Below are 13,632 nucleotides of genomic sequence, written 5' to 3' on the forward strand. Positions count from 1 at the left end.
GAAACCAAAGATTAGTATCATACTTGTAGGAAAAATGCACCGAACTTATTGGTTTGTTGCCGACAATTTTTATTTTGCTATTTTCTTGCAAGTTCTCGCAAATTTCTGTGTCGATTGCACTAAATTATTAATAAAATATTGTCCGAAGTGTTTTTGCTTTGTTTTTCGCTTTGAAATTTCCGCCATTATTTTATTAAAATTAAAAAAATAAAAACAAGTATATACGGCCGTAAGTTCGGCCAGGCCGAATCTTATGTTCCCTCCACCATGGATTGCAAAGAAACTTCTACTAAAGACTGTCATCCACAATCGAATTACTCGGGTTGTGATAAAACTTACCGGTGGCAAGGTATTTTAAAACTTCTTAACATCGTCTTCTAACTTGGTTGCTAGTTCATAGGTGGTATATATTAGACAAAAAAAAAACATATTAAATACGTATATAATTCAGTTCTTGATCGATATATGGTCTACAAATAATTACGAACGGATATGAAGTTTTGCGCGGTAATTAGAGAGACGGAATTGAAATATGGGGGTATTTTTATATGGAGGCTATACACAAATATAAACCGAAATGGACCCATTTTTGTGTGATTGGGAATAGGCTTATATGGGGGCTATATATAACTATAGACCGATATGGTCCAATTTTGCATGGTTGTTAGCGGCCATATACTAACACCACGTTCCAAATTTCAACCAGATCGCATGAAGTTTGCTCCTCCAAGAGGCTCCGAAGGTGGAATCTGGGGATCGGTTTATATGGGGGCTATATTTAATTATGGACCGATATGGATCAATTTTTGCAAGATTGTTAGAGACCATATACTAACATCACGTACCAAATTTCAAAAGGATCGGAATAATTCTGCTCCTCCAAGAGGCTCTGGAGGTCAAATCTGAGGATCGGTTTATATGGAGGCTATATATAATTATGGACCGATATGGACCAATTTTCGCGTGGTTATCAGGTACCATATACTAACATCACGTACCAAACTTCAACCGGATCGGATGAATTTTGCTCCTCCAAGAGGCTCCGGAGGTCAAATCTGGGGATCGGTTTATATGGAGGCTATATATAATTATGGACCTATATGGACAAATTTGTGCATGATTGTTGTTGTTGTTGTTGTTGTAACAGTTTATTGTGATCTCATCCATTTCATGTTATACGCTTGGTACATCAGCTTGTTGGCAGATCAAGGAACTCTGCGACTAAGATGGGGTGTGTCCAGAGTGATCTGGTGGTAAGTCGGGTTGGTTTGGCTGGGCAAGAGAAAAGATGACGCGTGTCGTGTGGCCCTTGGTTGCAAATTGGACAAACGTCAGCTACGCTGCTATCAATCACCGATAAGTAGGAATTGAGGCGGCTGCACTTGCCTGATCTTAATTGGGCCAAAACTACCCTAGTCTGCCGTGGGAGGTCTCTTTCCTCCGGTGCTATGGGCGGTGGTCGGACTCCAAGAACAGGATTAACCTTGTAGCTTCTCACCGCTTCAGCTACAGTATCCTCATGAATCCTGTTCAAACCTGCCTGGTACGCTGCTTGATCTAGAGGCTCTCTTTTATAGCGCTGGATCTCGCGCTCTAGATTATGTATATCAACCCTTACGTTCCTGGGTGGTGGTTGTGTATCCATAAGATGGTGGTTTGGATGATTACTGCGATAACAACCCAGGAGATACTGCTTTGACAACATGTAGTTGTGTCTTCGCACAGGGATGATCTTTGTCTCCACATAAAGGTGATCCAGGGGTGTGCTGCGGAGACACCCAGTCGCAGTTCTAAGAGCAGCGTTCTGGCAGGTTTGTATGTTATTCCACTGCGTATCACTGGTCTGCGGTGTCCACACTGGCGCTGCATAGTTTACCACTGACCGGCCAATTGCCTTATAAGTAGTTAGCAAGGTTTCTTTGTCCGCACCCCAAGTACTGCCGGCTAGTGACTTGAGGACCTTGTTTCTACCACGGAGCTTATTACAAATTGCAGTGGCATGGGCAGATGACCTAAAAAGGCTGTCGAATGTGACCCCAAGAATCTTGGGGTAATTTGTGGTCGGAATTATTACTCCATCGACTCTGATATTCAACTGCCTGCGCACTTCTGCCGTCCATGTAGTAAATAGTGTGGCTGAGGATTTGGTGGGGGATATCCTCAAGTTTCTCGCAGTGAAATAACTGGTAAGATTAGCTATGTAGACGTTCAACCGATCGCAAATGTCATCAACATTGGGCCCAGATGCCAAGATTGTACAGTCATCCGCATATGATACAATCTCGACGCCGTCAGGAGGGGGTGGAATCGAGGACATGTAGAGGTTAAACAGTGCCGGAGATATCACCCCACCTTGGGGAACTCCCTGTTTAACTCTACGCGGTCTTGACTTTCTGTCCCTGAATTCCACGTACGACTGGCGTCCACACATATAATTCAGCACCCAACGCTTCGCTCCTGCCGGTAGGGACGTATTCTCGATGTCCTCAAATAATGTGGCATGGTTGACCGTATCGAATGCTTTCGATAGGTCAAGCGCCACGAGGACCGTCCTGTGACACGGCCTGGGCTGGTTAAGTCCCTTATTAATATGTGTCGAAATGGCCTGTAAGGCTGTTGTCGTACTATGTACCTTACGGAATCCATGTTGATGGTGGGCAGCTGGAAAATTCTCCACAAGGCTGGGGAGGAGTAATGCCTCAAGTGTCTTGGCTACTGGCGACAGAAGGGATATCGGTCTGTACGATTCACCTTTGCTCGAATCTTTGCCCGGTTTCAGTAGTGGAATCACCCTTCCCAATTTCCAGACATCGGGTATAATGTGTGATTCCAAAGACAAATTGACGAGTCTGGTCAGGTACTCAACTCCCAGTATTCCCAGATGCTTTAGCATTAGCATTGAAATTCCGTCAGGGCCCAGCGCCTTAGATGGTTTCGCGCTGTTGATGACATTGGTAACTTCGGCTGCAGTAAATTGTGGTGTGTCATCGGCTCGGAGACCACGTACACGACGGGTGGCTCTCCTTTTCGCTCTATCACTCTCGGGATGCTCGACAAACTGTCGGTTGAAGTATTTGGCGCACCTCTTCGGATCAGTCACAGTCACGTCGCCAAATGTGACTGAAATCCCATCATCCCTTGTAGAGGGGTTCGAGAGGGCTCTAACTGTTGACCACAATTTACCAGTTCCTGTTCCTAAGTTACATTGCTTCAGGTGCTCTAACCAAGTGTTCCGCTTGTGCTCGTCGACTATCTTACTAATCTCTAGATTTAGATTCTCTGATTCTAGGATCAGCAGGGTTAGCACGACGGCGTTCATCACGCTCGTCTGCGAGTCCCGCCGCTTCGGCTGGGAAGTTGGGCCTCACCTGGGCAATTCGACCAGCGGGTATGAAGCGAGCGGCTGCTGCGTTGATGATGTCCCGGAACTCCCTCTGGGCAACATGAACATGTGAGGGGGACGGGAGCTCACTGAAGCGGCGATCGGTGTATTCTCTGAAGCCTTCCCAGTTGGCTTTCTTTTGATTAATAAACGTCCGGCGTTCAGAGGTTATATATCGGAGGGTCGGTTGATGGTGAGAATTATGGGGAGGTGGTCCGAACCCAATGAAATGACGGGTTGCCAGGAGACGTCATTTATCAGACCAGGCGATGCTAACGATAAGTCTGGCGAACTGCTGCAGTCACCCATAATTCTCGTGGGGGCCTCTTCGTTCACCGTGCAAAATGTGGAGTCGTCTATCTGCTCTGCCAAAGCTATGCCCCTCTGGTCATTACCCAGGAGAGAATGCCAAAGTTCATGGTGAGCATTAAAATCTCCTAGAACCAATCGGTTATGCCCGCTCAACAACCACTCAATGTTTGGGCTATAACCAGGAGCACAGCTACCAACCGGCGGTATGTACACATTGTATAGCCCTATCTCGGCAGCCCCACACTTAACTGCTACCCCCATACATTCCATGTACGGGTCATTAGTGTCTAGCACAAGCGTGATAGGTCTATACTGCACGGAACGGTGTAATATGAAAGCCAGGCCACCACCTCCATTTCTTGTGCGATCCTTCCGTAGGACATTGTACCCATCACAATGTCGTAGGCTGCAGGTGGGATTCAGCTTTGTTTCCTGGATCGCCGCGACCCTTATCCTTTTCCGATTCATAAAGTCTACGATCTCACTAATCTTACCACGGAGCCCGTTGCAATTAAATTGCAAAAATGATGCACTCTCCGGAACTGGTACAACAATATTCGGTGTAAGATGCTGCGGCGGAGAATATTGTTGTGCGGGAGAAGTCGGTGGGGTCACATAATCAGATGACCCACTGCAGCTGTCATTGGCACAGCATCCAGCCACGAAGTCAGTTTGACTATACTCCCGCAGCGATGTTAGGCCGGAGCAATTCCGGAAGTGCACCCATTCCATGCACCGGTTACACCTCACCGAAACCGAGCGATGGTGAATTCGATTTCGGCAGACGGCACAGTACCATGGTCCGGGGTTTTCCTCTATCCCGGCTCGGACCAAAAGCAGGCGGAGAAGGCTCCCCGGGATGCACCTTATCCAACACGAAAAAATGGACGAGACAACACGTACACTGAGGTGGCAGCCGCTGGCCGATGGCTAGTATCCATCGGGTCAATCCGGTGCGTAGAACCCGCCGCCGTGCATGATTGTTAGAGACCATATACTAACAACACGTGCCAAATTTCAACCGGATCGGATGAGATTTGCTTCTCTAAGAGGCTCCGCAAGCATCTGGGGGGATCGGTTTATATGGAGGCTATACATAAAAGTGGTCCGATAAAGTCCATTTTCAATACCATCCGACCTACAGCAACTACTTATACCAAGATAGCTTATTTCTTTCCGAAGTTAGCGTTATTTCAACAGACGAAGAACGGATGGACGTGGCTAGATCGACTCCGAATTTCACCACGCCCCAGAATATACAGTATCGGACAAAACATTTACCATAAACATTTCAATATTTTGCCATAAGAAAAAAAGGAGTGTTACAACATTCCGATTTTGTTAATTTATTTGTATATGATTGTTTTTAAATGAAGTCAAAAACACTAATGGAAATTTGCTTATAACCTGAATTATTAAGAAATTGAAGAAGCCTGCAAAATCATTCAGTAGCCTCATTTTCGGTAAACACGAACATGTTTCCTAGATGAAAAACAAAATTGTCCACTGTTGAATTTCTTTTAAAGGATCATTTTCTCCAAGTTATGTTATTTTTTTTGTGAAGAAAACTCATATTTTACTCTGTTAGTGTTGATTTTCTTCGGTTAAACACGAACTTAGTACCGGTACTTAGATATAATTAATGATACACTACGATGCTACCGGTATGACCCGATAACTTCAGTTTCAATGTAGACGATCGTATTTTTCTTCACTGCTTAAATACATTGTCTGAATTTTTAATTATTGGTCACTAGAACATAGAACCTGACGAGATCGGTTATGCGGGGAATATGGGAAATAGGAACCAAATGTTCATTTCAAAGGTGGATATTAAGTTCGAGTTTAGCCACTAAAATCGTAATTTTTTTACGATTACTTTTCTTTTATAATCCACTTTAAGGAATACAAACTTTGTGAAAACTTGCTTTGGCTTATTCCCATCAAGTCGTAATGAAATCTTCAACAAATATATATATAATTTTATGACGTTTTTTACTGCTTTAGTTTTCACTTTAGTGAAAATTAGCGGCTAAGCTCGAACTTAATACTCACCTTAATATACATTTTTTTTTTCATGAAAAACTAACAATGGATCTTAAATTTTGAGTAATTAAAATCGATTTTTCTATGCCTGTTTTTTATAATAATTTCTTCTTATTTTTAGTTTTACAATATTACAATCGTAAACGACACGTTTGAACCCATCTCCGTCAATTTTTGGTATCTGCTTCTAATTAATAATAATCTTCTATTGTTTTTGATTCAAGCTTTGTAGGAAGGCTAGGAACTTCCTTACATATTCCAAGGGTACTGAATCCGTTGGTATGTCTCTGGCGGACGTGGAAAACGTTATCTCAAACAGATTCGCTAATGTTCAAGAGAAGAAAATAATCGATTGGGTTCAAGGGTAAAAACTTGAATAGGTACTTATAGTTAATGTGGTATCACAATGGACTGAATAGTCTAAGTGAGTCTGAATAAAATCGGGCTGCCACTTTAACCTAAGCTTCGTTTTTTTTTTCTTTTTCTTCTAAAAAATAGGGCATAAATAAGCTTATTCATATATATAGATGTGAAAAATAGTGCAGAATTTCTGTTCAAGTGAAAATTAGTCCTTTACTATTTTATTCAAACCAAAACATAACGATTATTTAATTACAGGGAATGTATAAGTGCAACAAAACGTTTGTAAATATTTTTATGAAGAACTGGTAAATCATCTACTTGTAGATAAGTTTTAAATCAAAAATTAAGTATTCATATTTTTTTAGATTTAAAAACTTAAATATTTTAGAAAAAAGAATGTCTTGAAATTGGTACAGAACCTATTACAAATGGATTACATTCTTAAGATAACAATGTTTTTTTTCAATTTGTCATTAACATTCCTAATATAATTCTTAGAGAAAATGGAGACACTAAAACTATATATACAGACATTATTGAACGGATCCATCTTTGGCCTCTATGAACTCCTGTGTCTAGCAAGTTCTTGATATGCCATTGTCATCATTTTAGCTTGCAAACCTTCGGACAAATTTAGGGGTAATTTATTAAGTATGGAATCCAAATGAATTAAAAATGCTCCATTATCTGTTTCTTCGATTCTTCTTCGTTTTGTAATGTGAATTGTACTTCGTTCCTAGTTTAAATGATGATTTTGTATGATTATGGGGACAAAACTAGCGCATATCTTTAACAATGTAACTTACATATTGCTGGGAGGTTTTTTCTCTATATAAAAAAAAGTTTTTCAATTGTGAGTGAAATTAATTCAATTAAAATTTTTTGTTACCCACCTCTTCTCTGCCGTCATAGGATTATGGTCCGATTGGTTGGGATCATATTTAGTCTCTTTGTAATCTTCCACTTCCACCATATCGAATATTAGTTCATTTAAGCAATTTGTCTGTTGTGATGTGGAGTTTATACTTTCATTTATCTAAATTATACCATATAAATTATTAAATTTTAAACTCCAAATTGTTTGTAATAATCTAATTATTATTATTATTATTATTATCTTTATTTGTAATTTGAAGCCTTAAAGGCCAATTGAGGTAAATTACAATTAATATACTAAAGAATAACTCCTCGAAACAAAGTTTTACTTATAATCTAAGATGGTTAAAGGTATGGTATTAAAGTTATCACAAATATAAACTTCTTAAGTCTAAAGAAAAAAAATATAAAATTTTATAATTTTCAATAAAAAACTACTCTTGCAATTATTATTAATATTTTTTTTATTGTTATTATTATTTTTATTTTTGTATTTTTTTATATATATATTTTTTTTATTTTATTTATTTTTATTTTTGATCGTTTTCTTTTAAATCAATATTACTATTGCGAATAAATATATATATATATAAAGTTTTTATTGTCGTCTTCAGTGACACCTACTCTTAAGTACAATATGGTTTTATTTTTGGTATTTTTTTATTATTATTATTATTTTTTTTTTTTATCCTATTAAAAAATAGCATTATGATAATCAGATTATAGTGACTAGGATTTTATATATATATATATATATATATATATAAATATGGTATATGTTAGTCCAAATCTTGACAGTATTGCAGAAGATGCTTGCGGTATGTAGCATTTGTACTATTATACCCTTAAAGTGCTGGGAAGGGCATTGAATAGTCTAGCCGTTCGTACTGTGAATGAATGTCCCAAATAAGGTCCCACTCGAGGTATAACAAGTTGATTGGCTCGTACAGAGTGACAGAATGTAAACATATTGTAAAGGAAAGACGGGTTGCGACTACGGAAAAATTTATAGAATGTCAAGAGTAAGCGAAAGTTCACAAAGTTCGAAAATGATGAACCAATAAAGCGACGTACGAATGGTGAAATATGGTCATACAATCTGCATGAATATATAAAGCGGACTGCTTGATTAAACGCGGAGTTCACTCTTCTCATGATGATGTCGGATGTGCCAGAATAGACCTCTAAACAATAGATAATGTTTGGCATAATAAGAGCATGGACCAGTTTTTCCCTTACAAATCGAGGTAGCACTAGGTCTATGTTGTAGAGCTGGCGAATGCCACAAACCGTGCGGGCAACCACATCAATGTGTTCCTCAAATGTCAATCAATCATCTATAACAATGCCCAGACATCTGAAGCTGTGGACAAAGTCTATTGGTACCCCATTGTAACATATAGGCAGGTCAACAGTATGTCGCGGTGATATATATATATATATATATATATATATATATATATATATATATATATATATATATATATATATATATATATATATATATATATATATATATATATATATATATATATATATATATAATTTTATATTTCTTAACTTTTAACACAGAACTCTAATTATTATTTTTATATTTTGTACCTAATTTTTTGTTATAAATTAAATCAAAAATTCAAAACAAATAAATAAAATTTTATAAATTATAGAGAAATACTACCATACTTTCACAATACACATATCTCTTCTTTTAATAGATAGTATTTTAATAACTTAAATCTAGGTAACCAGCACCTTGAATTATGGACAAATTAAAGAATAGGGAATTCCTAAATAAAACAAAAATACATATTTTTATTTGTACTTTTCAATTTTCAGTCTTAGTTTCCACTTTTTATTTAGTTCCCACTTGAGGGTAGAATCGCATTTCGCTTGCATTTGTTGAAAATTTATATTCTTCTTTGTTTTGCTCCTCAGAAAAAATAATAACCGTCAATTTCTCATATCCAAAACGAACGTTTTCGTTCGGCTGAACGTTTCGGATATGAGAAATTGGCTCAAATTGGCGGTATTTTGCACCAAAAGGAGGTAAAATCAAATAAATAAAATTTTATAAATTATAGAGAAATACTACCATACTTTCACAATACACATATCTCTTCTTTTAAGAGATAGTATTTTAATAACTTAAATCTAGGTAACCAGCACCTTGAATTATGGACAAATTAAAGAATAGGGAATTCCTAAATAAAACAAAAATACATATTTTTATTTGTACTTTTCAATTTTCAGTCTTAGTTTCCACTTTTTATTTAGTTCCCACTTGTGGGTAGAATCGCATTTCGCTTGCATTTGTTGAAAATTTATATTCTTCTTTGTTTTGCTCCTCAGAAAAAATAATAACCGTCAATTTCTCATATCCAAAACGAACGCTTTCGTTCGGCTGAACGTTTCGGATATGAGAAATTGGCTCAAATTGGCGGTATTTTCCACCAAAAGGAGGTAAAATCCCGCTCAATCTTCCCGTAAAAAAACTAATCCTTAATACGAACTACATTTATGAGCAGTTACAGAAATTAAATTATTTTGCTTATAACACCGATAATAGATACTTACATATGAATATGGTGACATACATCCATTTTGATTAATTTCCTCCATCTCAGGATTTGATAATTTATTTGATAATAGATTTCTGGAAGTAATGGAGATGTGTCGTACAATACTAATGAATATCAACAAGTTTATTAATGAACTCACGTTTTTTCTACATAATCTAGAAACTTCATTTCCTCTTCAAACGGAGGAGGCTTAGCAAAAGAATCGTCAGAAGAATAATCGCAGTCGCGTAGATTATTGTCGTCGGATTTACTGCCTACTTTCCTTCTATAGTAGCGTCTACTATCACATAAACTTTTCCAAGCTATTCGGCATGCCTGTTCTATTATGATCGCATATAGAATTATTTATACAATTTGTGCCCTGCTCAATTGATACATGTCGTACCTACCATCAATATTCATATCTGCGGCAACATTTCCCCATGCAATTTTAAGATATTTTTTTATTACAATGTCCCGGGTGTTTTATCCCATATTATGGGCGCATTCTTAACGCACTCTATAAGAAATCTTTTTTCTTCATAATTAAATTTCACCTTCTTTCTCTCCATGATTGGAATTTCCCTTCCAAATGATTAGAGATTTATTGAATTTGTCACAAGGATAATAGCTGATTGTCAATTGAATTCAGTTTGTATTGAAAATAGGATTTACCAGTTATATTCAAATTATTTTGACTATTACTTATTGTTTTTCACCATGAAACCAATTGAGCCCTAAATCCTCTTGTTTAATTAACAGAAAAAAACTTTCTCCAGTAAATTTTGTATTTTTCGCTTTTACATTATGACGTGAAAATTGTGACACCTGTCATATGGAAAGTGCTTGTGAAAATAATATTCGTGTTAGGGTTACCAACTCCTTCCAAATTATAGTTACGAAAGTGTTGTTATTATTCTGCCAACTTCGTCATGATAAACTAATATGGGTAAGTCCACAGGTACAACCAAATTAGAGTCATTGTCTTTTGTAAAATTTACATTGTAAATAGAAGTCCAAAAAAACTGCTTTTAGATTTTTGAAAAAAAAAAATATATATATATATTGATTTGCACCGATAAACATGATCTTGATATCGGTCCTATAACAATGACATATTGCACATATTGCCTCTTTAAATATGTCTCCATATTTTGAATATATAAAAGCCCAAACCAATAAAATGCCCATGTCTGCTTCATCAAAACATCTCGTGATAGGCCATTAAGAGGAAACATGCAGATTGTTTCTTAACTACTGGAATTCTAACTTTTTCAATGTTTCATTGGATTAAAAAGGAAATATAGTAAAGATGCTCACACAACAGTCTAATTAGCTATTTCAGCGTAATACAAATTCTCGCCGCTTAAAGGTGAGTACTAAGTTCGAGTTTAGCGGCTAAAGGTGGGTATTAAGTTCAAGTTTAGCCGCTAAATCATTTTTCAATAAAGTGAAAACTAAATCAGTAAAAACAAGTATATACGGCCGTAAGTTCGGCCAGGCCGAAGCTTATGTACCCTCCACCATGGATTGCGTAGAAACTTCTAATGAAGACTGTCATCCACAATCGAATTACTTGGGTTGCGGTAACTTTTGCCGAAGACAAGGTATCTTAAAACTTCCTAATACCGTAATATATAGTGGTATATATTAAACTTAAAATGACCGATTAAATACGTATATAATTAAGTTTGACAAAATTTTCTATATAAATAAAATTTTGACAAAATAAAATTTCGACAACATTTTCTATAGAAGTAAAATTTGGACAAAATTTTCTAAAGAAATACGATTTTAACAAAATTTTCAAAAGATTTAAAAATTTGACAACATTCTCTATAGAATTAAAATTTTGACAACATTTTCTACAGAAATAAAATTTTGCCAACATTTTCTATAGAAATAAAATTTGACAAAATATTCTATAGGAATAAAATTTCGACTAAATTTTCTATAGAAATAAAATTTTGCTAGATTATTTTTGCTCGAGTGGCAAGTATGATTATGAACCGATATGGACCAATTTTTGTGTGATTGGGGATCGGCTATATATAACTATAGACCGATATGGACCAATTTTGGCATTGTTATTAGCGGCCATACATTAACACCACGTTGCAAATTTCAACCGGATCGGATGAATTTTGCTCGTCCAAGTGGCTCTGGAGTTCAAATCTGGGGATCGGTTTATATAGGGGCTATATATAATCAGGGCTGTGGAGTCGGAGTCGGAGTCTTGGAGTCGGAGTCTGAAGATTTGGCTGGAGTCGGAGTCGGAGTCGGAGTCGTAAAAATTTTGCTCGACTCCGACTCCGGCTAAACCAAATTTTTTAAAACACTTCACATTTTTGTAACTAAAAAAGTTTTTACGCAAATTAGTTTCCAATGCGTTATGCATTCGATCAGTGTACACCACGATTGGAAATAAAAATCAACTTCCAATTACGGCTATCATTTTATGTTTCCTAGATTGTTAGACTCGTAAATGGGCTGGATCGATCCATTTTAATCCCCATATCAATTTATTTGAAATAATTCGAACAATAATTCGAATTTATTGTTTTTAATTTTATTTTAAGGCTATATACCTACACACATATCACAGAAAAAATTGTCAAAGCTGGTTTTTATAGAAAATTTTGTCACTATTGTATTTATATGGAATGTTTTGTCAAAATTTAATTTCTATAAAAAAATTATTCGAAATATTATTACTATAGAAAATTTTTTCCTATAGAAAATTAAGTCAACATTTATTTCTATAGAAAATAAAAAATAAAACAAGTATATACAGCAGTATGTTCGTCCGGGCCAAATCATAAATACCCACCACCATGAATCAAATATACTAATTTCCTTAGAAAATTTCATGGGGGTTTGATGACAGATCAGTTTAACCAGTTCGCATCCCGAAAATAAATGCAAAGATTTTACCTATCAGATTCCGGATTTATAAGAACTATTTTTGTTTGAGTTTTAAAGGAATCATAAACATATCCTGTAAATGTGCAAGAAAATTAAGAAAAAATACCTTGATTTGAAATCTAAAATCTATAGTACACCAACTGTTTTATGATTACGGGAAATAATATCTGGCAAATTTAGATTTATGGTAAATGCACCTTCTGTACCCTCAATATCTGAAATCGGTCTATATGGAGGCCTTACCAGCGTTGCAACAACGAATTTTTATTTTGGACCAAATTTTTCCAAAATTCGTACCAGGGGACCAGTTTTCTAATTTAAATTAATATAATTTAAAAGTTACAATTTTTCTAAAATTTTTCTTCGAAAGAAAATTTTTTCAAAATTTTATTTCTATATAAAATTTTGACCTCATTCTATTTCTATCGAAAATTTTGTCCATATTTTATTTCTATAGAAAATTTGGTCCAAATTTTATTTCAATAGATTTCATTTTAGCCAAAATTTCAATTTAGCCAAAATTTAATTTCTATAGAAAATGTAGCCAAAGTTAAATTCTATTGAAAATTTAGCCAAAATTTAATTTCTGTAAAAAATTTAACCAAAATTTTATTTCTATTACATATTTAGCAGAAATCTTTTTCTATAGAAAGTTATAGCAAAATTTTATTTTTTCTTAAAATTTGTACAAAATTTTTGCATAATATTGTATCCCAAAAATTTTTAAGTAGCTTATTTCTATACAAAATTTTGTTAAAATTTTATTTCTATGAAAAATTTGTTAAAATTTTATTTCTATGAAAATTTTGTTAAAATTTTATTTCTATGAAAATTTTGTTAAAATTTTATTTCTATAGAAATTTTTGTCCAAATGTTATTTCTGCAGAAAAATTCCATTTGGTCTGACCATCGGACCAACTTCAATAATTTTTTGGGTCTATTTTGGTCCAATCGGACTAATGGGGCTACGCCAAAAACATGGAAGGATACGTACAGTATTCAGCACATCTATTGTAGTTCTAGTATATAGACCCCAAAACGGAGGGCCGGTTTATAAGGGGACTATATCAAAAACTGGACCGATACACAATATATTCGGCACACCTCTTAATGGTCCTAGAATACCTCCAGATTTTCAATTTCAGGCAAATTGGATAAAAACTACGGATT

General features: G+C 35.6%; 1 protein-coding gene across 3 annotated transcripts; it reads right to left on the minus strand.

Moving 5' to 3' along the window:
• Nucleotides 1-6,287: 6,287 nt before the first annotated feature.
• LOC142224122 (uncharacterized) lies at nucleotides 6,288-10,396 on the minus strand. Of its 3 annotated transcripts, none has more exons than XM_075293916.1 (6): nucleotides 9,948-10,396; nucleotides 9,698-9,873; nucleotides 9,554-9,632; nucleotides 6,997-7,139; nucleotides 6,910-6,931; nucleotides 6,288-6,839 (listed from the first exon to the last, which is right to left on the minus strand). In XM_075293916.1, exons 1-6 carry the CDS (start codon nucleotides 9,948-9,950, stop codon nucleotides 6,663-6,665), a joined length of 600 nt encoding a protein of 199 aa, XP_075150031.1. In that variant the 5' UTR covers nucleotides 9,951-10,396; the 3' UTR covers nucleotides 6,288-6,662. The 3 variants fall into 3 exon arrangements, with proteins under 3 accessions (XP_075150031.1, XP_075150030.1, XP_075150029.1); XM_075293915.1 differs by having other exon boundaries at nucleotides 9,698-9,878; nucleotides 9,944-10,396; XM_075293914.1 differs by having other exon boundaries at nucleotides 9,698-9,878; nucleotides 9,948-10,395.
• Between the last annotated feature and the right edge of the window lie 3,236 nt (nucleotides 10,397-13,632).

This window comes from Haematobia irritans, chromosome 2, assembly GCF_050003625.1.
Source record: "Haematobia irritans isolate KBUSLIRL chromosome 2, ASM5000362v1, whole genome shotgun sequence".
Taxonomy (NCBI): domain Eukaryota; kingdom Metazoa; phylum Arthropoda; class Insecta; order Diptera; family Muscidae; genus Haematobia; species Haematobia irritans.

What these genes read in the sequence shown, in the direction of transcription:
- LOC142224122 (XM_075293914.1), bottom strand. An exon ending in GTATGTCACCATATTCATAT is followed by an intron (nt 7,140 to 9,553) that starts GTAAGTATCTAT and finishes GGTATAATTTAG; the next exon opens with ATAAATGAAAGTATAAACTC. An exon ending in AAAAAACCTCCCAGCAATAT is followed by an intron (nt 6,840 to 6,909) that starts GTAAGTTACATT and finishes CATTTAAACTAG; the next exon opens with GAACGAAGTACAATTCACAT.